Raw genomic sequence first — 26715 nt, forward strand, 5'->3', positions numbered from 1 at the left:
ATTAACTTTATATCAGTTCAGTTCAAAGATATGTGCAGAGGTGACTGGGTATTAACACAGACCTAAATCATATTCTCTCTTATTGACAGGGTTTGGGATCTGGGTTGTAATGGGACAGGGTGTAGTGAAGTGCCATAAAAACAGATACAAAAAGATTGTTTTATTTACTAATGTCTAAATGGCCTCCTAATAAATTTTATGCAACTGAACAGGTCAACTGTGATTGCATAATAACAATAGAAGTAGCAAACACCTACCTTGTACTTAATTATATGTCAGACTCTGTTCTAAGCATTATGCATATATTAACTCATTTGATCCTCAATATGAGACATTACCTATTATTATCCTCATTTTTTAAGATGAGGAAACTGAGAAATTGAATAGTTAAATGTCTTGCTCAAGGTCACAAAAATAGTTAAGTATGATGTTTGGATTCTAATCTAGGTGGTCTGTGCTTAACCACTAAAAAAAATCCCTCTACCACTAATAAAGTGAATGAATAAAGATTTGAGACCCTTTTGGAAAAGATGCTCACCTTCTATCTATTGAGATATGGGAAAGGTCTATAGCAGGTTTTAATCACCTAAGGTAAATAGTTAAACTGTATTTACTTTACCAAGATCTCCTAACAGCTAAGAGCTGGTTTCAATGTTTAAAAGGTACATTATTCCTTATTAGTTAATAAAAGCCCTGAGAACTAGGACATGTTATCCTCTCTGGGAACAGAGATCTGATCACTCTAGCCAAAAAACAGCAGCGTGTGGTGAAATAATGACCCACTGTAGGCTCCTGAAATCAACCACGATGAGCAGTAATATACCTTATATTTCTCTCATTATTAGCCTTTTTTTTTTAAAGACAGGATCTTGCTCTATTGCTCAGGCTGGAGTGCAGTGGAGCAATCTCAGCTCGGCACAACCTCTGCCTCCCGGGTTCAAGGGATTCTCCTGCCTCAACCTCCTGAGTAGCTGCGAGCACCCACTATCATACCTGGCTAATTTTGTATTTTTAGTAGAGATGCAGTTTCACCACGTTGGCCAGGCTGGTCTCCAATTCCCGACCTCAGGTGATCCACCCGCCTCAGCCTCCCAAACTGCTTGGATTACAGATATGAACCACCGCACCTGAACCCTGTCCAGCATCATGCAAATCTCCTTGGCTGGAAAGGAGCCCAAGAAACATTAGCTGGTGGGAAACTCTCACTAATGTCATCCAAATATCAGTCTAGTAGGTCAAATGCTAGAATGTGGCACAAGCCACACAGCATTACCATAGAGCCGCATTAGACAAGGCTTCTCTGGAAAACCATCTTCTTTTCACCCTGTGGGATGTGGATGAGGCCACAGAAATCCCAAAGTCTGATGTCATAAAGATTCATGTACCACAGAGGTTTGTCTAGATCAGGGGAAGATGGTAGCAGTCCAGGATGGTGATGAATTTGAAATAAAAATAACCTTCATGAAGACGGAACTAACCATTTTTTGAAAGAGTACCTCAGTATGGTCTGCTGAGCCCCCTACCATAAACTTGCTTGATATACTCTTGAAAGGCCTCAGGCTTAGAGAAGAGGCATATCATTTTCTTAGCAGAAGGTCTTTGTGTAGGCTCAGTTACAGCCTTACCTCTGGTGTGAGAGCAGATTCTCAGCCTCCTCTGATAACACTCCCCCAGTTTATTTATCTGAAATCACTAGAAAACAGTTATTAAGTGAGAAAGAGTTTAACAGAGGACCAAAGTAGCACTAGTGGAAAGTGTAGGTCCTCAAAGAGATGGTCAGGTTATGGGCATCCAGTCAGGCGCTGGGGTGGCACAGGCAATGAATGGCCCATAGCACAAGGCTTCCACAAAATCTAATCTGGATGGTTTTATGTAAGTCCCTGAACCCTGAAGTGCCCTCAGGAAGGGCTCCTCATGATAGTGTCCTCCGTATGGCTACAGCCTTAACTTTTATAGGGAGATACACCTCAAAACATCTTGAAATCCTCATTCCAGATTGCCTTCATCTGAAAACCTGGTCTCACCACACAGAGCTCTCCCTCCTTTTAGGTAATGAGGACTAAGTGTGTCATGGAGCTGGCCAGTGGGTCTCCACCACCATCTGTGGCAGGTCCAGCCTGCCAAAATCAGGATCCACACCACATACTGGGGTGGACAGAAGAAGGGGCTAGTCCCAGCAGGTATGAGAAGGTTTGAACACATTTCTAGATGTATAGTGTGGGCTCCAAGAGACTGCTTGGTTCAGAGGTATATCAGCCTGTTGTGAAGAACCCTTCTGAAGCCTTCCCAGAACCAAAATGAGAACTCAGACATTTCATTCAACTCTTAGATGAGAAGTGACATACATATACCTATAGTAGCACATTTCCAAATAGTAAAATATTATTGCTTCCCTGACACGTACCCTAACTGTTCATGGTGTTTTAGTCTTATAATTTTCTACCACATGAAATTTGCTATTTTAAATTTGGATTTAGCACCTATATATTAATATGTAAGATTTATTTTCTCTATACTCATCTGGACTTTTTAAAGGATATTATTAGCTATGTGAAATAAAATGGGAAAACTTTCAGTCATTGTCTATGCTCTTACGCTGTTTATATAGCGTGGGGATTACCCTACTGCTTGAGAGTCTGAAAAAACCTGTCTGAGGAATCCAGGCAATATTTTTAGCATTTCTAAAAATTACTGCATCCAATTTTTCACTGAAAGTTGGCCAATTTTCTCCTTCAAGTATTAATGATACTTACTTTCTATTTTCCTAGAAAAGTCTCCACCTCCTAGAGATTTAAAATTTATCAGCAAGATGCTGTACATAAAATTTTTTATAACACACTGTTTAAAAACTGTGAGATCTGTCTTACATACAGAGACATAAAAATGCACATATGCAGTTTAAAGAGAGAATTGATCCTTATATTCCAGTCTTCATATGCCATAATATTCATAATAATTATTCTACTATTTATGGACATTTGAGTTGTTTCCAGTTTGGGGATACTTCTAGGAATAATCTTGGAATATCTTTTTTTTTAATTTTTATTTTCTTTAGATGGAGTTTCGCTGTTGTTGCCCAGGCTGGAGTGCAATGGCACGATCCTGGCTCACTGCCACCTCCACCTCCTGGATTCAAGCGATTCTCCTGCCTCAGCCTCCCAAGTAGCTGGGATTATAGGCATGCACCACCACGCCCAGCTAATTTTGTATTTTCAGTATAGATGGGGTTTCTCCATGTTGGTCAGGCTGGTCTTGAACTCCCAACCTCAGCCTCCCAAAGTGCTGGGATTACAGGCATGAGCCACTATGCCTGGCCAGAATGTTCTTACATATGTCTCTTAGTCTAGAGCACTTGTGTAAGAGTTTCTCTGGTATATTGACAGATTAATAGAATTGTTTGTTGCAAGGTGTGTTGCAACTTTAACAGATAATGTTAACTGATTTCCAAAGTGAACGTACAAATTTATATTCTTACCAGCAGTATAGGAAGTACCTGTTGCTCCCCTCTTCTTAACACTTATATTGCCAGACTTGGCAATTTCTTTTTTTTTTTTTTTTTTTTTTCTTTTAGATGGAGTTTTGCTCTGTTGCCCAGGCTGAAGTGCAATGGTGCGATCTCAGCTCACCACAACCTCTGCCTCCCAGGTTCAAGCGCTTCCCCTGCCTCACCCTCCCCAGTAGTTGGGATTGCAGGTGCGTGCCACCGTGCTGGGCTAATTTTGTATTTTTAGCAGAGACAGGGTTTCACCATCCTGGCCAGGCTGATCTTGAACTCCTGACCTCAGGTGATCCGCCCACCTCGGCCTCCCAAAGTGCTGGAATTACACGCATGAGCCACCGCATTCGGCCTAGACTTTGTAATTTTTGCCAATTTGTTATGTAAGTAATGATATTAGTTTGTATTTCCCTTATCACTTATGAAATTGAACAGCTTTTCATAAGTATGTCAGCCATTTGGATTTTCTCCTTTGTGAAGTATACATTCAAGCTTTCTGCCCATTTTTCTACTGGGTTGTGTATTTTTATAATATTGGTTCCTAGAAGGTCATTTTATATTCTGGATACTGGTCCTTTGCCAGTTATAAGTGTTGCAAATGCATTCTCCCATTTTGTGGATTGTTTTTGTTTTAATGGTATTTTCTTGATAAAAATAATTCTTAAATTTAAGGTAATCAAAACTATGAACCTTTTCCTTTTGAGTTAGTGTTCCTTATCTCTTATTTTAAAAAACATTTTCTGACGAGCGGATCACAAGGTCAGGAGATCGAGACCATCCTGGCTAACCCGGTTAAACCCCGTCTCTACTAAAAAATACCAAAAACTAGCCGGGCGAGGTGGTGGGCGCCTGTAGTCCCAGCTACTCGGGAGGCTGAGGCAGGAGAATGGCGTAAACCTGGGAGGCGGAGCTCGCAGTGAGCTGAGATCCGGCCACTGCACTCCAGCCTGTGCGACAGAGCAAGACTCCATCTCAAAAAAACAACAACAACAACAACAAAAAAACATTTTCCTACCCCTAAGATCTGAAATATCGTCTTCTAAAAGCTTTATAATTTTGACTTTCACATGTAGATTTCTAGTCGCTTTGGAATTGATTTTTGTGTGAAGTACAAGTCTAATTTCATCTTTCCTATATAGATAACCAATATTCCTAGTTTTGGGGTTTTTTTGTTTTGTTTTGTTTTAAGACAGAGTCTCGCTCTGTCGCCCAGGCTGGAATGCAGTGGCGCGATCTCAGCTCACTGCAACCACTGCCTCCTGGATTCAAGCGATTCTCCTGCCTCAACCTCCCGAGTAGCTGGATCTACAGGCGTGCGCCACCATGCCTGGTTAATTTTTTGTATTTTTAGTAGAGACAGTGTTTCATATTAGTCAGGATGGCCTCGATCTCCTGACCTCGTGATCCGCCCTCCTCAGCCTCCAAAAGTGCTGGGATTACAGGCGTGAGCCACTGCGCCCAGTCCCCTAGTATTTTTAATTGGAAAGTTCATCATTTCCTCATTAATTCTATATGCCATCCTTATATAAAAGGCCATAAATTTTTGGTTCTGTTTTTTGATTCCATTGACACAGTTGTCCACCTTTGAACTAACACTATGCTGTGTCAGTTTAGCTTTACGAGAAATTTAAAATATGAGAGGATGAGTCCTCTCACCTCATTTTCAAGAGTGTGTTAGCTATTCTTGATTCTTTGAATATCCAAAACAGCTTTTAGAGACAGTTTGTCAAGTTTAAAAAAAAAAACAAAACCTGTTGGAAACTTGATTGTGACCCCTAGATTAGTGCTGTTTAATAGAACTTTCCACAGTGATAGAAATGTTCTATGTGTGCATGGTCCAATATGATCCCTGGTAGCAATATGTACTACTTAGCACTTAAAATATGGCTAATATGACTGAAGAGATAAATTTTTAAATTTAAATTAATTCAGCTGGGCATGGTGGCTCATGCCTGTAATCCCAGCACTTTGGGAGGCTGAGATGGGTGGATTACTTGAGGCCAGGCATTCAAGACCAGCCTGACCAACATGGCAAAACCCTGTCTCTACTAAAAAGACAAAAATTAGCCAGGCATGGTGGCAGGCGCCTGTAATCCCAGCTACTCAGGAGGCTGAGGAGCTAGAATCTCTTGAACCCGGGAGGTGGAGGTTGCAGTGAGCCAACATTGCACCAGTGCACTCCAGCCTGGGCAACAGAGCCAGATTTTGTCTCAAAAAATAAAAATAAAAATAAATTCAAATGTAAATAGCAATATGTGGCTAGTGGCTACTGTATTGGACAGGACCGCTACATTCTCCTCTCTCTGAGGAAAATTGACGTCTTTACAATATAGAGTCTTCCAGTTCATGAACATGGTGTATCTTCATTTAGGTGTTTTAATGTTTCTCAAATAATGTTTGAACTATACTCCAGAAAGGAACTGATCAACTTTTATTAGATTTATTCCTAAGTAATTTATATTTTGAAATTATCATAAATATTACCTTTTGTGTTTCATTTTAGAACTACTTAATGCTAGCAGGCATAACATATATATACATATACACACACACAATGTACCCTGCAATTAATGGCAATCTATATTTATATACACACACACATATATATGTTATATATATATGCCATTAATTTTTTATTAATTGGGTTGTATCCAGCGTACCTACAGATACATTACAGAAGTTATATTACTAACTTGCATTCCTAGAATAAAGTTAACATGTTCATAATGTATTACCCCTCTCATTTACTGCTGGATTTGATTTGCCTGTATTTTGTTTAGGATTTTGTATTCCACATGAGACTGGTCTGTAATTTCCCTTTCTTGCACAATGCCTTTTGGGTTTTTGTATAAAAAGTATTCCCTCTTCTTTAGACCCTGAAAGAGTCTGTATAAGAATAGAATTATTTATTTCTTAAATGTTTGATAGGCTTGCTGTTGAAGCTGTCTACACCTAGAGCATCTTTTGGGGGAAGATTTTTGACTAATTCCCTTAATGGTTATAGGACTAGTTGGGTTTTTAATTTATTCTCAAGTCTTCTGGGTTATATTTATTTGTCCATTTCATCTAAGTTTTCAAATGTTTGTGATAATGTCCTTCATAATCTCTTCCTACTATTTTTTGAATATCTGAATCATCTGAATTACACATTCTTGATATATTTTTTTGCATCTTTTTGTCTTAATTAATCTCGCCAAAAGCTTCCCAATTTTACTCTTTTAGCAGACCAATTTTGGGCTCTCTTGATCATCTTTTTAGTCAGGTTTTCAAAAACATACGATACACCCATTGAAAGTGTATAATTTAATGGTTTTTAGTTATTCACAAAGTTGTGCAACCATCGCTACAATCTAATCCTAGAATATTTTCATCAGGCCCAAAGAAAGCCTGTACCTGTTCTTCCATTTGTTTGTGTCCTCTTTTATTTCACTGAGCAGTGGTTTGTAGTTCTCCTTGAAGAGGTCCTTTACATCCCTTGTAAGTTGGATTCCTAGGTATTTTATTCTCTTTGAAGCAATTGTGAATGGAAGTTCATTCCTGATTTGGCTCTCTGTTTGTCTGTTACTGGTGTATAAGAATGCTTGTGATTTTTGCACATTAATTTTGTATCCTGAGACTTTGCTGAAGTTGCTTATCAGCTTAAGGAGATTTTGGGCTGAGACAATGGGGTTTTCTAAATATACAATCATGTCATCTGCAAACAGGGACAGTTTGACTTCTTCTTTTCCTAAATGAATACACTTGATTTCTTTCTCTTGCCTAATTGCCCTAGCCAGAACTTCCAACACTATGTTGAATAGGAGTGGTGAGAGAGGGCATCCCTGTCTTGTGCCAGTTTTCAAAGGGAATTTTTCCAGTTTTTGCCCATTCAGTATGATATTGGCTGTGGGTTTGTCATAAATAGCTCTTATTATTTTGAGGTACGTTCCATCAATACCGAATTTATTGAGCGTTTTTAGCATGAAGGCCTGTTGAATTTTGTCAAAAGCCTTTTCTGCATCTATTGAGATAATCATGTGGTTCTTGTCTTTGGTTCTGTTTATATGCTGGATTATGTTTATTGATTTGCGAATGTTGAACCAGCCTTGCATCCCAGGGATGAAGCCCACTTGATCATGGTGGATAAGCTTTTTGATGTGTTGCTGAATCCGGTTTGCCAGTATTTTATTGAGGATTTTTGCATCGATGTTCATCAGGGATATTGGTCTAAAATTCTCTTTTTTAGTTGTGTCTCTGCCAGGCTTTGGTATCAGGATGATGTTGGCCTCATAAAATGAGTTAGGGAGGATTCCCTCTTTTTCTATTGATTGGAATAGTTTCAGAAGGAATGGTACCAACTCCTCCTTGTACCTCTGGTAGAATTCAGCTGTGAATCCATCTGGTCCTGGACTTTTTTTGATTGGTAGGCTATTAATTATTGCCTCAATTTCAGAGCCTGCTATTGGTCTATTCAGGGATTCAACTTCTTCCTGGTTTTAGTCTTGGAAGAGTGTAAGTGTCCAGGAAATTATCCATTTCTTCTAGATTTTCCAGTTTATTTGCGTAGAGGTGTTTATAGTATTCTCTGATGGTAGTTTGTATTTCTGTGGGGTCGGTGGTGATATCCCCTTTATCATTTTTAATTGCGTCGATTTGATTCTTCTCTCTTTTCTTCTTTATTAGTCTTGCTAGTGGTCTGTCAATTTTGTTGATCTTTTCAAAAAACCAACTCCTGGATTCATTGATTTTTTGGAGAGTTTTTTGTGTCTCTATCTCCTTCAGTTCTGCTCTGATCTTAGTTATTTCTAGCCTTCTGCTAGCTTTCGAATGTGTTTGCTCTTGCTTCTCTAGTTCTTTTAATTGTGATGTTAGAGTGTCAATTTTAGATCTTTCCTGCTTTCTCTTGTGGGCATTTAGTGCTATAAATTTCCCTCTACACACTGCTTTAAATGTGTCCCAGAGATTCTGGTATGTTGTATCTTTGTTGTCATTGGTTTCAAAGAACATCTTTATTTCTGCCTTCATTTCGTTATGTACCCAGTAGTCAAGCTACCAATGAGCTTCTTCACAGAATTGGAAAAAACTGCTTTAAAGTTCATATGGAACCAAAAAAGAGCCCGCATCTCCAAGACAATCCTAAGTCAAAAGAACAAAGCTGGAGGCATCATGCTACCTGACTTCAAACTATACTACAAGGCTACAGTAACCAAAACAGCATGGTACTGGTACCAAAACAGAGATATAGACCAATGGAACAGAACAGAGTCCTCAGAAATAATTCCACACATCTACAGCCATCTGATCTTTGACAAACCTGAGAGAAACAAGAAATGGGGAAAGGATTCCCTATTTAATAAATGGTGCTGGGAAAATTGGCTAGCCATAAGTAGAAAGCTGAAACTGGATCCTTTCCTTACTCCTTATATGAAAATTAATTCCAGATGGATTAGAGACTTAAATGTTAGACCTAATACCATAAAAATCCTAGAGGAAAACCTAGGTAGTACCATTCAGGACATAGGCATGGGCAAAGACTTCATGTCTAAAACACCAAAAGCAACAGCAGCAAAAGCCAAAATTGACAAATGGGATCTCATTAAATTAAAGAGCTTCTGCACAGCAAAAGAAACTACCATCAGAGTGAACAGGCAACCTACAGAATGGGAGAAAATTTTTGCAATCTACTCATCTGACAAAGGGCTAATATCCAGAACCTACAAAGAACTCAAACAAATTTACAAAAAAAAACAAACAACCCCATCAAAAAGTGGGCAAAGGATATGAACAGACATTTCTCAAAAGAAGACATTCATACAGCCAACAGACACATGAAAAAATGCTCATCATCACTGGCCATCAGAGAAATGCAAATCAAAACCACAATGAGATACCATCTCACACCAGTTAGAATGGCGATCATTAAAAAGTCAGGAAACAACAGGTGCTGGAGAGGATGTGGAGAAATAGGAACACTTTTACACTGTTGGTGGGATTGTAAACTAGTTCAACCATTATGGAAAACAGTATGGCGATTCCTCAAGGATCTAGAACTAGATGTACCATATGACCCAGCCATCCCATTACTGGGTATATACCCAAAGGATTATAAATTATGCTGCTATAAAGACACATGCACACGTATGTTTATTGCAGCACTATTCACAATAGCAAAGACTTGGAATCAACCCAAAGGTCCAGCAGTGACAGATTGGATTAAGAAAATGTGGCACATATACACCATGGAATACTATGCAGCCATCAAAAAGGATGAGTTTGCGTCCTTTGTAGGGACATGGATGCAGCTGGAAACCATCATTCTTAGCAAACTATCACAAGAACAGAAAACCAAACACCGCATGTTCTCACTCATAGGTGGGAACTGAACAATGAGATCACTTGGACTCAGGAAGGGGAACATCACACACAGGGGCCTATCATGGGGAGGGGGGGAGGGGGGAGGGATTGCATTGGGAGTTATACCTGATGTAAATGATGAGTTGATGGGTGCAGCACACCAACATGGCACAAGTATACATATGTAACAAACCTGCACGTTATGCACATGTACCCTACAACTTAAAGTATAATAATAATAAATAAATAAAAATAAATAAAAAAGAAAGCCTGTACCTGTTAGCAGTTGTTCATTTCCCATTCCTGCCCCTCCTTTACGAGCTCCAGGCAGCCACTAATCTTTCTGTCTCTATAGATTTGCCTATGCTGGGCATTTTATGTGAATAAAATAATACAATATATTGGTCTTTTGAAATAGTTTATGTGCATAAAATAATATGTGGTCTTTCGAAACATCACAATATGTTACTGACTTCTTTCACTCAGCGTGTTTTCAAGGTTCTTCCATGTTGTTGCATGTATCAGTGCTTCTTTTTTACTGCCAAATAATGTTCTGTTATATAAATATACTGCCTTTTTTTAATCTAGTCAGCAATTGACGGACATTTAGGTTGTTTCCAGCTTTGGTCTATTATTGTTTGCTCTTGCGAATAGCACAGCAATGAACATGTGAGTGCATACGTCTTTTTGATAGAATGATTTATTTTCTTTTGGTATGTACACAGTAATGGGATTGCTGTGTTGAACCATAGCTCTGTTTTAAGTTTATTGAGAAATCTCCAGACTGCTTTCCATGATGGCTAGACTAATTTACATTGCCACCAAGAGTGAATTAACAGTATTCCTTTTTCTCTGCAGCCTCACTAGCATCTGTTGTTTTTCTTGACTTTTTAATAATAGCTATTCTGACTGGTGTCAGATAGTATATCATTGTGGTTTTGATTTGTATTTCTCTGATGATTAGTGATGCTGAGAATTTTTTCATATGTTTGTTGGCCACTGTGTATCTTCTTTTGAGAAATATCTGTTCGTGTCTTTTGCCCATTTTTAAGTGGGCTATTTGGTTTTTGCTTGTAGATTTGTTTGAGTTCCCTACAGATTCTAGGTATTAGGCCTTTGTCAGACACATAGTTTGCAAATATCTTCCCCTATTTTGGAGGTTTTCTGTTTTTCTAATGACAGTTTCCTTTCTGTGCAGATGTTCTTTAATTAGGACCCACTTGTCTATTTTTGTTTTTGTTGCTACTGCTTTTGGAGACTTAGCCAAAAATTATTTGCCAAGGCCAATGTCAGAAGAGAATTTTCTAGTCTTGTCTTCCAGGATTTGTGTAGTTTGATGTCTTACAAATAAATCTTTAATCCAGTTATCCCAGCACCATTTAATGAATAGTGAGTCTTTTCCCCCTTGCTAGTTTTTGTCAGCCTTGTTGAAGATCAGATGGTTGGTAGGTGTGAGGCTATATTTCTAAGTTTTCTATTATGTTCCATTTGTCTCCATGTCTGTTTTTGTACCAGTACCATGCTGTTTTGGTTACTTTATTATATAGTTTGAAGTAAGGTAGTGTGATGCCTCCAGCTTTGTTCCTTTTGCTCAGGACTTCTTTGGCTATGTGGGCTCTCTTTCAGTTTCATAAGAATTTTTAATATTTTTTCAAATTCTGTGAAGAATGACATCGATAGTTTGATAGGAATAGAACTGAATTTGTAAACTGCTTTGGGCAGTATGCCCATTTTTATGATATTGATTCTTCTTATCCATGAGCATGAAATGTTTTTCCATTAATTGGTGTCATCTCTGATTTCTTTCAGCAGTGTTTTGTAGTTCTTCTTGTAGAGACCTTTCACCTCCTTGGCTAGATGTATTCCTACGTATTTGATTTGATTTTCTTGTGGCTATTAAAAGTGGAACTGTGTTCTTGATTTCATTCTCAGCCTGAACATTATTGGTGTATAGAAATACTATTGATTTTGTATATTGACTTAGTATCCTAAACTTTACTAAAGTTGTTTATCAATTCTAGGAGACTTTTGGCAGAGTCTTTAAGATTTTCTAGGTATAGAATCCTATCATCGGCAAAGAGAGATAGTTTGACTTCTTCTTTTCCTAGTTGGAGGCATTTTATTTCTTTCTCTTGCCTAACTGCTCTGGCTAGGACTTCCAGAGCTATGTTGAATAGGAATAGTAAGACTGAGCATCCTTGTCTTGTTCCATTTTTCAAGGGGAATGGTTCAAGCTATTGCCCATTCAGTACGATGTTGGCTATGGGTTTGTCATAGATGACTCTTATTATTTTGAGGTATGTTCCTTCAATGTCTAGTCTGTTGAGGGTTTTTATCATGAAAGGATATTGGATTTTATTGAAAGCCTTTTCTGTGTCTATGGAGATGCAGTGTTAAGAGAGTAATTTCATAATGATAAAGAGTCAGTTCACTCTAAATGTATTTGCACTTAATAACATAGCTTCAAAATACACGAAGCAAAAACTGATAGAACTCCAAGAAAATAGACAAAACATAATTATAGTTAAGGTTTCAATACTCCTCTCCAAATAACTGATGGATCAAGTAGACAGAAAATCAATAAGGATATAGGACACTTAAATAAGAGTATCAACCAATTTGATTTGAACTCCATCAATAACAGAATAAATATTCTTCTCAGTTGTACATGGAACAGTTACCAAGACAGATCATATTCTAGGTTCTCAAACAAGTCTCAATACATTGGAAAGGATGTAAGTGGTACAAAGTATGTTCTCTGACCACAATGAAATCATATTACAAATCAATAGCAGAAGAGCTCTGGAAAATACTCAAATATTTGGGAACTAAATATACTTCTAAATAACCCATGGATGAAAGAAGAATGCAAAATGGATATTAAAATGTATCTTACATGGAATTAAAATAAGAACACAACATATCAAAATCTGTGAGATGCAGCTAAAGGAGAAAGTTTGTAGTACTAAATGCCTACAGGGGGTTGGAGGGGAGGAGGTAAAAAGGTCTCAAATCAATAATCTCAGCTACATTTTAAGAAACTAGAAAATGAAGAACAAATTAAACCCAGAATAAGAAAATAAAAACAATAAAGACTAGACTGGAAATTAAGGACATAGAAAACAGAAAAATTGTGGAGAAAAATCAATGAAAGCAAAATCTGGTTCTTTGAGATCAAGAAAACTGGACAATCTTTGTGTGGATTCATGAAGACAACAAAAGAGAGGATTCAAAATTTCCATAACAGAATGAGAGAGTGGTCATCCTACAATTATTAAAAAGATAACAAGGGAATATTGTGAGCAATTGCATGACAATAAATTAGACAACTTAGATGAAATTGCAAATTCCTTACAAGTCCAAAGCTCACTCAAGAAAAGGAAATAATAGCTCTATATGTGATAAATTTATTTAAACTTGTTAAAGAAATTAGATAGCTCTATATTCGTTACTTAAAAACTTTCCCACAATGCCAAGATGCTTCACTGGTGAATTCTACCAAACGTCTATAGAAGAAATAAAACAATTCTACACATATTATTTTCTAAAACAGAAGAGTAAGAAACACTTCTTAACTCATTTTAAAAGGCCAGCATTACCCTGATATCAAAACCAAACAAAGATATTACAAAATAAAACTATATAATAAATATCCTTTATGAACATCAGTGCAAAAATTCTAAACAATCCATCAATTGAATTTGCAACATATAAGAAGGACAATACATCATGATAAAGTGGAGTTTATCCCAGGAATACAATACTGGTTTAACATTCAATTTAAAAATCAATAAATGTAATTCACTATATTAACACACTGAAAAAGACAACTCATGAGCATCTCAATAGATGCAGTGAAAGGATTTGATAACATCCATTACTGACTAAAAAAAAAAAAGGATTTTCAGCAAACATGAAGTAAAGAAGAATTTCCTCAATCTAATAAAGGGTATCTATAAAAAAAAACCTGTAGCTAGCATTATACTTAAAGAGGACCAAATTAATACTTTTTCCCTAAGATGGACCAAGGCAAGGATATCTGCTCTCATTATTTTTTCAACCTAGTATTATAGAGTCTTATTAGTGCAGTAAGGCAAGAAAAAGAAAAAATACATATAGATTGTAAAGGAAGAAATAAAACTGTCCCTATCTGCAGATAACATGACTGCATGACTGTATATTAAAAATCCCAACGAATCTGAAAAAACAAAATAAATAAAAAAAAACCTCGTAGAAGAAATAAGTGATTTCAGCAAGGTCACAGGATATGAGATTAATGTATTAAAACCCCACTGTAATTCTATATATTAGTAATGAATAATAAGAAATTATAATTATAAAAGAATACCATTTATAGTAGCACCAAAATATGAAATACTTAGGGATAAATCTGACAAACAATATGTAAGATCTATACACTGAAAACTATAAAACTTTGCTTAAAGAAATAAAGAAGACAAATAAATGAAGAGATAAACCATGTTCACAGATTTAAAGACTCCATATTGTTAAGATGTCGATTCTCCACAAACTGATCAATAGGTATAATATCAATTAAAATCCCAGCAGGCTTTCTTGAGGAAATTGATAGCCTAATTATAAAATTCATATGGAAAGCAAAGGAACTAGAATAGCTTGATCTTGAAAAAAAATTTTTGGAGGATTTATATTACCTGATTTTAAAACTCACTACAAAACAATAGTAATGAAGGCAGTTTGGAGACGGTGACAATGTTGACAAATGGATCAACAGAACACAACAGAGTGTCCAGAATAATACCAAGACATATATGGTTAATAAGTTTTCAATCAAGATACAAAGGCATCTCAATAGAGAAAGGACAGCTTTTTCAGTAAATGGTGCTAAAACAATTGGATATCCAAATGCCACAAAATGAACTTGAATCCATACCCAGCACCCTATTTTTTTAAAAAAATTAACTCAAAATGGGTCATAGACTTGAATATAATGCCTAAAACTCCAAAACTTCTAGAAGAAAACATAGGAGAAAATCTTTATGATGTTATTATGCAAAAATTTCCTTAGATAGAATACCAAAAGCAAGGTCTATAAAAGAAAAAAATCAGAGATTGAACTTCATCAAAATTAAGAACTTCCCTCTTTGAAAGACACTATAACTGGGCATGATGGTTCATGTCTGTAATCCTGGCTACTCTGGAGACTCAGGTGGGAAGATCACTTGAGCCCAGGAGTTCAAGTCTAGCCTGGGCAACATAGTAAAATACTGTCTCAGGGGGAAAAAAAAAAAAAGACGCTATTAAGAGAAGAAAAGACAAATCACAGACTAAGAGAAGATATTTTAAAATCATGTATCTGATAAAAGACTTGGTATCCAGAAAAAAACAGCTGTCTCAACTCAATAACAAGGAAACAAACAAATCAATACTAAATGAGTCAAAGATTTGAACAGACATTACACCACAGAAAACACATGGATTACACATACACACATGAAAAGAAGTTCAACATCATTGGTCATTAAGAAAATGCAAATTAAAACCACAGTAACATCCCACTACTCATTTATAAGAATGTAGAATTTTAAAAGACTGACTATATCAGCCAGGTGCAGTGGCTCACAACTGTAATCCAGGCATAGTGGCGCAGGCCTGTAGTCTCAGCTATTCAGGAGGCTTAGGCAGGAGAATTTCTTGAACCCAGGAGGCAGAGGTTGCAGTGAGCAAAGATCACGCCACTGCACTCCAGCCTGGGCAACAGAGCGAGACTCTATATAAAAAATTTTTAAAAGACTGACTATATCAAGTGTCAGTGAGTATGTAAAGCAACTGGAACTCTCAGATACTGCTGGCAAGAGTGTAAAAATGGTTTAACTACTTTTTAAGAAATTGATATATCATATTTGTATATATATTTTGGAGTACATACGATATCTTGATGCATGTGTACAATGTGCAAAGATCAAAGCAGGGTAACGGGGGTATCCATCACCTCAAACATTTATCTTTTCTTTGTGTTGGAGACAGCCAATTCTTCTCTTCTAGCTATTTTGAAATATACAATGAATTATTGTTAACTATAATTTCCCTAATGTACTATTGAATACTAGAACTTATTCCTTCTATCTAACTGCACTTTTGTACCCGTTAGCCACTTTGGAAGGCAGTTTGACCGTTTCTTTAAAAGTTAAACACACATTCCATGTGACTCAGCCATTCCATTCCTAGATATCAACCGAAGGGAAGTGAAAGTATATGTCCATTCAAAGACTTAATATATGAATATGCACTGAAGTTATCTAGTAATAATTTAAAACTGGAAACAACTCAAATGCATATTTGAGACTAGATAAATAAATTGTGTCTATCTACACAATGAAATACTACTCAGCACTAAAAAGCATAAGTAGTTGATGAAAACAACAATATGAACCTCTAAGTAATCATGCTTAGTGAAAGAAGTCAGACAAAAAAAGAGTACATTCTTCATAATTCCACTTTTATAAATTCTAGAAAATAAAAAATAATCTTTGGTGTTAGGTAGTAGATCAGACACTGGTGACAAGATGAGGCTGGAAGGATAAATAAAAGAGGAGTACAAGGAAACTCTGGGTGTGTTTGATATGTTCCCTATTTTTAGTTTTTATTAACCATTTTTATGAGTATATACATATTTTAGAATTTATAAGATTGTATTCTTTAAATATGTGAGTTTATTGTACATCAATTGAACCTCAAAAATCTGATAAAAACAAAACAAAAACAAAACTAAGGGGAAAACAGTTATTACCTTCAACTTATCCACCTCATAAAGGTCTTCAGTAGCATTTCTGTGTGAGGTAGTGGATTTACTCAGAGCCATTGCTGTTACCACCCCTTCGCAAGAACTGCAAAAAGAGGGAAGAAAAGAAAAAGAGAACATACATACTCAGCATAATCTATTTATTGTTGGTTCTTCTTCTAAGTTTAAAATGTTAAAAATCCAGACACAGTGGAAGTTCACCATAATAACTCAGCTACTGACTCACCAAGGAGAATAATTTGTCTCCTCAGTTTCTTACCCTTGTCCTCCTTCTTCCTTCCATCCCTCTTATTCTTGACCCTTGGTAATACTGAATTGAAATGAAGGGAAAATTTGCTTAGATTGTAAGAGCTACTTCCTGAATTTAAAGTAATCATAGCATCAAGCTTGCATCTTAGTTAATAGATTATAATTTTCCAGACTTCATCTTTATTCAGTGGAAATCCAGCTTTTCAGATATAAGGGCTTGTGGGTTTTTTGTTTTTGTTTTTGTTTTTCCATTTTGTAAAAAGATGTTTTGGTTGGCACTTAGTGAAGCACAGAAAAGTATACATTCAGAGCCAGGCATGGTGTCTCACGGCTGTAATTCCAGCACTTTGGGAGGCCGAGGTGGGCGGATCACTTGAGATCAGGAGTTTGAGACGAGCCTGGCCAACATGGCGAAACTCCGTCTCTACTAAAAATACAAAAATTACCCAGGGGTGGTAGTGCACGCCTGTAAATCCCAGCTACTCAGGAGGCTGAGGCATGAGAATCTCTTGAGCCTAGGAGGTGGAGGCTGCAGTGAGCCGAGATCACGCCACTGCACTCCAGCCTCAGTGACAGAAGAAAACTCCGTCTAAAAAAATACATGACAGCACATAGGAAATTACAATATTCTTCTTAAATCCACTCCCTCACCAGTATGTGCAAAAGTGTAAGATGTGTCTTATTTATGCAAGAAAGTGAGTCCTTTTTTCCTAATTCTTACTCTCACATACACACACTTCTCATCCTGCCCATGCTGACAGTTTTCAAAAGAAAACCCAAAATCTCATATTATAACTGGTCATGGTGTTAAAGCTAGCTGAAAAACTGAACTAGTATTTCTTTCAAGGTTTTAAAATAACTCCTATTGCTACTACTTCACTGTCTCTTCTCTGTTTTATGCAACATTCAATTCTTCAAAAGAGCGACAATAAAATAACCAGATAGCTTCACCTGCTCAAATAGCGGGAGTATTGGTACAACTTCCTTGTCAGTTCAATCGCATCTAGCTCTAATCGCGCAACTTCTATGTCGTGTTTCTCAGCACTTTCCTCCTCCAACTTCAGGAGACAGTCTTGGTCAGTAAAGTTGGGTATCATTAAAATCAGCAAGTTTACCATCCACTGGATCATAGATATATGTAACTCATCCATCTGTTAAAAAATGAGTATAATACAAATGACCCACTTTAAGTAAATCAAATAGTAAAAACCACACCAAATTTTAAAATAGAAATGATCGTGCCTGTGTCCAACTTTCAACATTACAATTCTTAATGAAATCAAATCATCAGCTAGCATGACCCTATTTTCTTTTGCTCACTATACGACATTAAGCTACTCTCTTTTTTTATTGATATTTGTTTATTTAATTTTTTTGAGACCGGGTCTTTACCATGGGCTCAATGGGCTTTATCATGTTGCCCAGGCCGATCTTGAACTGCTGGGATGAAGCAGTCTGCCCACCTCAGCCTCCCAAAGTGCTAGGATTACAGGCGTGAACTACACGCCCAGCTACTAATCTCTTCTTTAGACTGGTCATAGATAATAACCTATTAAAGCTACAATTCTCAAATTGTACATCAAGGCATTCCAGGGCTCCACAGCAAACTCGAAAGGATGCCATAGGATTTTAAATTGAGGGAAATAACAGTGATATGTAACATCTGCCAGACACAGCATGAACTTAAAGTTCACAGTTTTCAACTTTAGATGCACTGTGTTAATTTTGATGACATCATATCTTTTTGAAACTGGTTTGATTGGTGGTTGTGTGATTAAAAAAAACAAGTACTTTGTGAAAATTAACATGGAACAGAAAATGAAGGTGGTAACATCCAATCTGATTCCAAGGTCAGAGAAGCTGTACCATGCCAACGAGTACATGCCTTACATTGGTAAGCGATATTGAATAAATGAGAATAAAATAAAAGGTTTTCTCTTTCAATGTATGTGTAGTACTTTTCCAAATGGTTAATAAATTGTTAGGACATTAAATATTTAGTAAGCGGTTTGAACCTACCTATTTAATAAACCTACTTAACTGTGAGGTATTTCTTTTGACTTAGGAGTGTGAAAATATTGAAACCCAAAGGGCACTGTGAATAGAAAAAGTTTGAGAACCTCTGCATTACAGTATTTGCTGAGGCTGGGTCCCAGAAATAAAATACAAAAAACCTGTATGCAAAAATCAGACACAACATACTTGTCAAATACCCTACTCCCTTTCTCTGTTTAGTTCTGGAGTATTTCTCTAGGCTTAAACAAGATCTACTCTGAGAAGACTTACCAGTTTCCACTGGCTCTAATTTGCTCCCCTTCCCATGTTTCTACAGTACTTTGTACATATCTCTATCATAGTCATTTGCACGTCTGTCTCCTCAATTCACCTGTCTGTAAGACATGAGCCATCAACTTATCCCTGCATACCACACACAGTACTTACCAGGGAGTAAGTGCTTAATAAATGTTTCTTGAATGAATGAATAAAAATAACATCCAATACTAAAACCCAAACTTCCTGCTTCTTGATTCAGATGGAAAGGTTGTTAATGACCTAAAGCAATGTTGATTAATGTATTTGACACCTGAATTTACATATCAGGAAAAGGGGCAAACTTTCCCGAGAAAGAGTAAAAAAGGCAAGTCTTCTTCACAGGAAAAACATACTACTCCCTTACATATTCTACTAGCTATGTCCCTGCTGCTTCTCCGTGAAAGTGCATAAATCCCCAACTATTCTTTCATATACCAATGGCCTAGATTATACTATCATTGAAATAACTCATTTTTGCTTATATAAAATATTAATCAATCCTTGGACTATCCTTAGGAAATAAGCACAAATAGATCTCTTAATTTAAAAGTTATATCAGAGAGATTAAATGCTAGAATCAAGGTCAAACAATAAACTGTAGGTAAATTTAAAATTAAAATAATTTAAAATAAAGAATATCTTTCACTTTCTTAAAGCCATGTAATTCTTTTTAATGAGATGGAAAGTAAATATACTTTTTGTACTAAAATATAGATTTACTGTGATTCTTATATAAAATTCTTAAAAGAAATTTTAAGATGAATTAACTGCTTTTCTTTTATGAAAAGACTTCTTCCAAATTTACTAATCTTTTCAGGGATAACAAGTGATTAATTTAGCCACTTCTTAGCTGATATTAAGAAATAAATAGGCCGGGCACGGTAGTTGACACCTGTAATCTCAGCACTTTTGGGAGGCCGAGATGGGTGGATCATGAGATCAGGAGTTCGAGACCAGCCTGGCCAAGATGGTGAAACCCTGTCTCTACTAAAAATACAAAAATTAGCCAGGCGTGGTGGCATGCACCTGAATCCCAGCTACTCGGGAGGCTGAGGCAGGAGAATTGCTTGAACCCAGGAGGCAGAGGTTGCAGTGAGCTGAGAATGCGCCACTGCACTCCAGCCTGGGTGACAGAGCACGACTCCATCTCAAAATAAATAAATACATACATACACACACACACACACACACACACACACACACACACACACACAAAAAGCAGGCCGGGCATGGTGGCTCATGCCTGTAATCCCAGCACTGTGGGAGGCCAATGTGGGAGGATTGCCTGAGCTCAAGAGTTCGAGACCAGCCTGGGCAATATGGTGAAACCCCATCTGTACAAACACACACACACACACACTTAATTTGTCCCTTCCAAATATATGTGAAATTTAACAATGAGCAAAAGAAACTTACACTATGGAGAGGTCATTTTGAAAATGGACAGGAGGAAATATTTCCATCTTGGTGTGAGTTTGTTGCTAAAAATGATACATAGCTCACCTTTTAAAAGTCTAAAATCTATATATATAAAAAATCTGGAAGTACGTTTCTCATCTTTTTAAAAATCTTAGATATACAGCATTTCAATTGGCTGGGAACACTTTGTTAAAATATAGGAATGCTATACTGAATAATGTTTTAGACAACTGTAAGAACAACTGATTGACATTATGATAGAAAAAATTACTAGTTAACTAAAAAAAAAAACCTTTGCATAACTGATTGATGGAATTGAAATTTCTTTCTTTTTTTTTTTTTTTTTTTTTTTTTTTGAGACATAGTCTCGCTCTGTTTCCCAGGCTGCAGTGCAGTGGCACAATCATAGCTCAGTGCACCCTTGACCTACCAGGCACAAGTGATCCTCTCACCTCAGCTTCCCAAGACTATAGGTGTGTGCCACCACGCCTGGCTAATTGTTTTATTTTTTGTAGAGGTGAGGTCTTGCTGTGTTGACCAGGTTGTTCTTAAATTCCTGGGCTTAAAGTAATCCTCCTACCTTGGCCTTCCAAAGTGCCAAATTACAGGCATGAGCCATCACGCCTGGCCTGATTGATGGAAATGAAAAGTGAATATTATAATTTAATAAATACAGCCACTGATGTATTTCTTCAATTTGGATTCATGTTTCTTTCTAAGCTATCATTTCAGCAATGACCTCCATTAAAAATTAGTATTGAAGGAAACTGAATTTAGAAGCAAACTTCAAATAACTTTATAATCACAAGTTTAATCTGCAATTTAAACCTGCAATTATAAAACATCATGAAGCTTGTTCAATCAGCTGTTTGAACCATTACCAAAAATCATGATAAAAAACATTTAGAGATCAGTGTTTTAGACAGCCAAGCAGCACAGGTAAAATGGAGTAAGGAGGGAAAGGAAAAACAATAACAAAAAAACTGGAGGTAAGAACATGGATCAGGACGGAAAATGAATGGTGAGTGAAAACCCAGACAAACTTTTCTGTATTTATTTTTATTTAACTTTTATTTTAGGTTTAGGGGTACATGTGCAGGTTTGTCACACAGGTAAATTGCATGTTGTGGGGGTTTGGTGTACAAATTATTTCATCACTCAGGTAATAAGCATAATAACCAATAAGTAGGTTTTTGATCCTCATCCTCCTCCCACTCTCCACCCTCATGTAGGCCTCGGTGTCTGTTTTCCCTTTCTTTGTGCCCGTATGTATTCAATGTTTAGCTCCCACTTATAAGTGAGAGTATGTGGTATTTGGTTTCCTGTTCCGTTTGCTTAGGATAATGGCTTCCAGCTCCATCCATATTGCTGCAAAGTACATTATCTCATTCCTTTTTTGGGTGCACAGTATTCCATGGTGAATATGTACCACATTTGCTTTACCCAGTCTACCACTGATGGAGCATTTAGGTTGATTTCATGTATTTGCTATTGTGAATAATGCTATGATGAACATATGAGTGCACATGTCTATATGGTAGAATGATTTCTATTCCTTTGGGTATGAGCCAATCATGGGACTTCTGGGTAGAATGGTAATTCTAAGTTCTTTGAGAAATTGACAAATTGCTTTCCACAATGGCTGAACTAATTTACATATTCCCACCAGCAGTGTATAAGAGTTCCCTTTTCTCCAAAACCTCACCAGCCTTTTAATTGGGGCATTTAGCCCATTTATGTTCAAGGTTAGTATTGATATGTGTGGATTTGATCCTGTCATCATATTGTTAGCTGGCTACTATGCAGACTTGTTTGGTTGCTTTATAGTAGTCTAAATATCTAAGCATGTATTTGTCGTGGCTGGTAATGGTCTTTCTTTTCCATATTTAGCACTCTCTTCAGGACCTCTTGTAAGGCACATCTGGTCACAAAAATTCCCTTAGCATTTGCTTGTCTAAAAAGGATCTTATTTCTCCTTTGCTTATGAAGCTCAGTTTGGCTAGATATGAAGTTCTTGTTTGGAATTTCTTTTCTAAGAATGCTGAATGTAAGCCCACAATTTCTTTTGACTTGTAGGATTTCTGCTGACATGTCTGCTGTTAGCCTTATGGAGTTCGCTTTGTAGGTGACCTGCCCATTCTCTCTACCTACCTTTAACATTTTTTCTTTCATTTCAGCTTTGGAGAATCTGATGACTATGTGTCTCGTGGATAGTCTTCTTTTGTAGTATTTTTCAGGGGCTCTCTGCATTTCCTGAATTTGAATTTTGGCCCCTTTAGCGAGGTTGTGAAAATTTTCGTGCATGATATCCTGAAATACACTTTCCAAATTGCTTGGTTTCTCTCTCTTTTGGGAATGCCAATGAGTTGTAGATTTGATCTTTTTACATAATTTCAGATTTCTCAAAGGTTTTGTTCATTCATCTTTATTGTTTTTTCTTTATTTTTGTCTGACTGAGTTATTTCAGAGAGCCAGTCTTCAAACTCTGAGACTTTTTTTCCTCAGCTTAGTTGATTCTGCTGTTAATATTTGCAATTGCATTATGAAATTCTCGTAGTATGTTTTTCATTCCCATCAGATTAGTTTGGTTCTTTTTTTTTTTATTTATTTTTTATTTTGAGACAGAGTTTCACTCCTGTTGCTCAGGCTGGAGTGCAATGGCGCGATCTTGGCTCACTGCAACCTCCGCCTCCCAGGTTCAAGCTATTCTCCTGCTTCAGCCTCCTGAGTAGCTGGGATTACAGGTGCCCACCACCATGCCCAGCTAATTTTCTGTATTTTTAGTAGAGATGGGATTTCACTATGTTGGTCAGGCTGGTCTCGAACTCCTGACCTCAGTCGATACACCCACCTCAGCCTCCCAAAGTGCTGGGATTACAGGTATGAGCCACCGCGCCTGGTGGTTCTTTCTTATAATGACCATTTCATCTGTCAGCTCCTGTATCATTTTATTGTAATCCTTAGATTCTTTGGATTGAGTTTCAACTTTCTCCTGTATGTTGATAATCTTTGTTACTATACATATTCTGAATTTTATTTCTGTCATGTCAGCCTGGTTAAGAAACATTGCTGGGGAACAGTGTGGTCGTTTGGAGGTAAGAAGACACTCTGTACTCTTGAGTTGCCAGAGTTCTTGTGCTTTCTAATCTTTGTGAGCTGATGTTCCTTCAGTCTTTGAAGTTGCTGTCCTTAGAATGAATTTTCTTTTCTCTTTCCTCCTCTTTGATACCCTTGGAGGTTTGATTCTGGTGTAAGGTGGGTTCAGTCAACCTGCTTCATTTCTGGAAGACTTTAGGGGTCCAAGGCTCAGCTTAGGCCTCCTGGACTGCATGCTCCAACTCTAGGGTCTGGGATCAGGTCCTCAGCTTTGTAATCTGGCCCCTCAAGGCTAGGAACCTACTGTATTGGAAGAGCCAAGGAGTTCCCAGACCACTAGTCACAATACTCCAATGGGTGACGCCAGCCAAAGCAATTCATTAGGTGGTGACAGTGGGATCTGTGCTTGCTTACACATGCCAGGAGCAGCAGCAGTGCAGCAGGGTGCATGCTCATCAGCTGTGGTGGGGCACTAATGAGGGCAGGGATGTGGACATTTGCAGTGGTAGCAGTGCAGCATGCTGCAGGGAGTAGCCCACCAATGTCCCTGTGCATGTTCACACTGGTGGTGGCATCAGCATGGGGGCAGAGTGATGGCAGGCGCAGGACTGGTAACCTCTGTGCACATATTCACAAAGGCAGCAGTGGCTGCACAGGTGGGAGGCAGGTCTGCTGGCATCCATGCGTAGTTTCATGCCAGCAGCAGTGTTGGCACAGTGGCGGAGCACTGGCAGGCAAAAGGTTAGCAGTCTCTGTACCCATGAACACTCCAATGGCAATGGCAGTGCAGCACCGGGTGTGGGGCCACCGGTCTCCTTGCATACTTTTGCATTGGTTATGGGGTAGGTAGTGTGATGCACTCACAGTGGCAGCAGTTGGCATGGTAGGGTGCATGTGCACATGTGAGCTGGTGGGGAAGGAGGGGCAAGTTCTGAATACATGCACCCACACTAGCAAAGCAATGTAGGGGGTGGTCATGGGTGAGTGCACACTGGCAAATGGCATTGGGGAGGCTGTGATGGGTAGAGTACATGGGCGGGCTGGTGCTTATTAGTGGGGGATGCTCTGCTGGAGCTCTCCAATGGTCAGGCATGGTCTACAGGTACAGGAGCTATGATGCAGGCCCCTGGGAGGCACCTCAGCCGGGTATCCAAGGCTGCACTGCAAACAGGCATGGTCAGGCTGGAGTCCTGGGAGAGTCCACAAGACAGGGGGGTGCTTAGGTGAAACCGGCCCTGTCTCATGGCCAAGATCATCCTGTATTGTTCAGGTCTGGTAGTTCCCCTAAGACTAACGTCTCCTAAAGGAGCAAGGCAGGCCTTGGGGGATAGGCATCCCGACTGTGCTCCACTAGAGATGCTCCCGCACCAAACCCTCCAGGCTCCCCACTGGCTGGAGTGCCACCCCTACCACCTCTCTAAGCAGCTCTCTCTGCCAGCTTAAGTGACTGTGGGGGTTCTGGGATTGTCTGCTGTCTGAATTCCAGAGGCCTATGTCAAGAGAAGGTCACTTCTCACCTGCTTAGCTCACTTTTTCCCCAAGAGTCATTGGCGGCCAGGAAGGAGTCCCAGTGTGTGGTATCCCTATAAAGGGTTTCCAGCTTCCTCCCCCTTTAGCCCAGCATCTGTATCTTCCCTCCTCCACTCTCAATGCCTTCCCTCTAAAGATATGCTTGGAGTGCACCAGTCTTTCTGATCTTCTAGTCCCTCAGTGGCAGATGTTTCTCCTGGCTGAATTTAGTCAGCCATCTTGTCTCCTATATCCAACTTTTCTGTTTCTAAATATTAATAAGAGTTAATATGGATACACAGGATACACATCATTCCTCATAGAGTTTACAATCTTGCAAATTTTCTACACAGATTAATTATAACAATGCAGTGTTACAATTGAGGTATATAAAGGCACTTTCTAAGTAATCCTATACTATAAAAATTAAATTCTAGAAAATAACAAATTGAGCATATGATTCCATGGAGATAAAACCCTAATGGTAAATCAAGCATTTTGCCAAAGAAGGGATTAATGTAGCAGCACCATCAGATACCAACAGTACTGGAATATTCTTCCTAAATTCATTCAACAAACATTTATTGAGTCCCACCATGTGACAAACACTCTGCTACCCTTTTTCTTACTCATTTTGGTTTTCAGAGGAATTTTTCCCAAGCCTGTGGATAACCTGAATCCATACTTCCAGCTTAACATATTTGCTCCTTGACTCTTCAATTCCAAAACTCCATTCCAGAGGCAGAAACATTCTGCTTTAAAAAATCCATTGAAAATTATTTGAGAAATTATTATACAAGCTTCTATTTTGCCCTCTCAACCTCCTGCTTCATTTAAATAGGGAGAACTTTGTTTTTCCTTAAAGAAATTTGCCAGCCGAGGCAAAATATAACATCAAATATCCTTACAAGTACATACGTGACGCTGAAGTTCAATGTTACCATTGTTAATTTCATTGCCTATCTTCAAAAGCCATTGTTGAATCATGTTAAATATGTATGCTTGGAGTACCCTGAAGGAAAAATCAAGTAAAATAAAAGTGACTGGCTGATTTAAAGGATAAATGTAACTATCAGCTATGAGAAAGAGTTTTAGTTGGCTGGGTATTATAAACTTAGATGTTGACAATTGCTTGAGAACTCAGGAAAGGGGAATCAAAGCCCTGAATTATCTGGTATGATAGTTTACTCACTGACAAAGCTTTCCTAACCCCCATGTAGGTAGCAAGATGCACTGTGGACAGAGCAGATCTTACGTTCAATATTAGCTCTCTACTGTAAAAACCTACACCATTTACATTTACTTCCAGGCTAGTACTATGTGAGAAGAATGAATTTTAAAATCCTCTCAATGAATGACTTCCAGCATGATAGTGTGAGGAGCAAGGCTGCCCTCCCCACTGCCCCCTACCCCAGTGAAACTGGTAACAATTATTTTTTTAAATACACCACTTAAAGCCTCTAAAAATGGTGCTATGGAGAAGTTCCAAAAACATCTATCCAAGAAAACCTATGAAGAT

The 26715-nt window shown here is 38.0% G+C and overlaps 1 protein-coding gene across 3 annotated transcripts in view; it reads right to left on the reverse strand.

Annotated features, from left to right (window-relative positions):
* The window catches only part of AXDND1 (axonemal dynein light chain domain containing 1), a 196129-nt gene that overhangs the window by 50603 nt on the left and 118811 nt on the right, over positions 1 to 26715 (reverse strand). For all 3 annotated transcript variants that reach the window (XM_050766158.1, XM_050766151.1, XM_050766150.1), the window contains 3 exons: positions 26115 to 26208; positions 17811 to 18010; positions 16599 to 16695 (listed from right to left, as the gene is read on the reverse strand). In XM_050766158.1, coding sequence (XP_050622115.1) covers positions 16599 to 16695; positions 17811 to 18010; positions 26115 to 26208 — 391 coding nt within the window. The remainder of the gene's footprint in view (positions 1 to 16598; positions 16696 to 17810; positions 18011 to 26114; positions 26209 to 26715) is intronic.

The sequence above is a fragment of the Macaca thibetana genome, chromosome 1 (assembly GCF_024542745.1).
Source record: "Macaca thibetana thibetana isolate TM-01 chromosome 1, ASM2454274v1, whole genome shotgun sequence".
NCBI lineage: Eukaryota > Metazoa > Chordata > Mammalia > Primates > Cercopithecidae > Macaca > Macaca thibetana.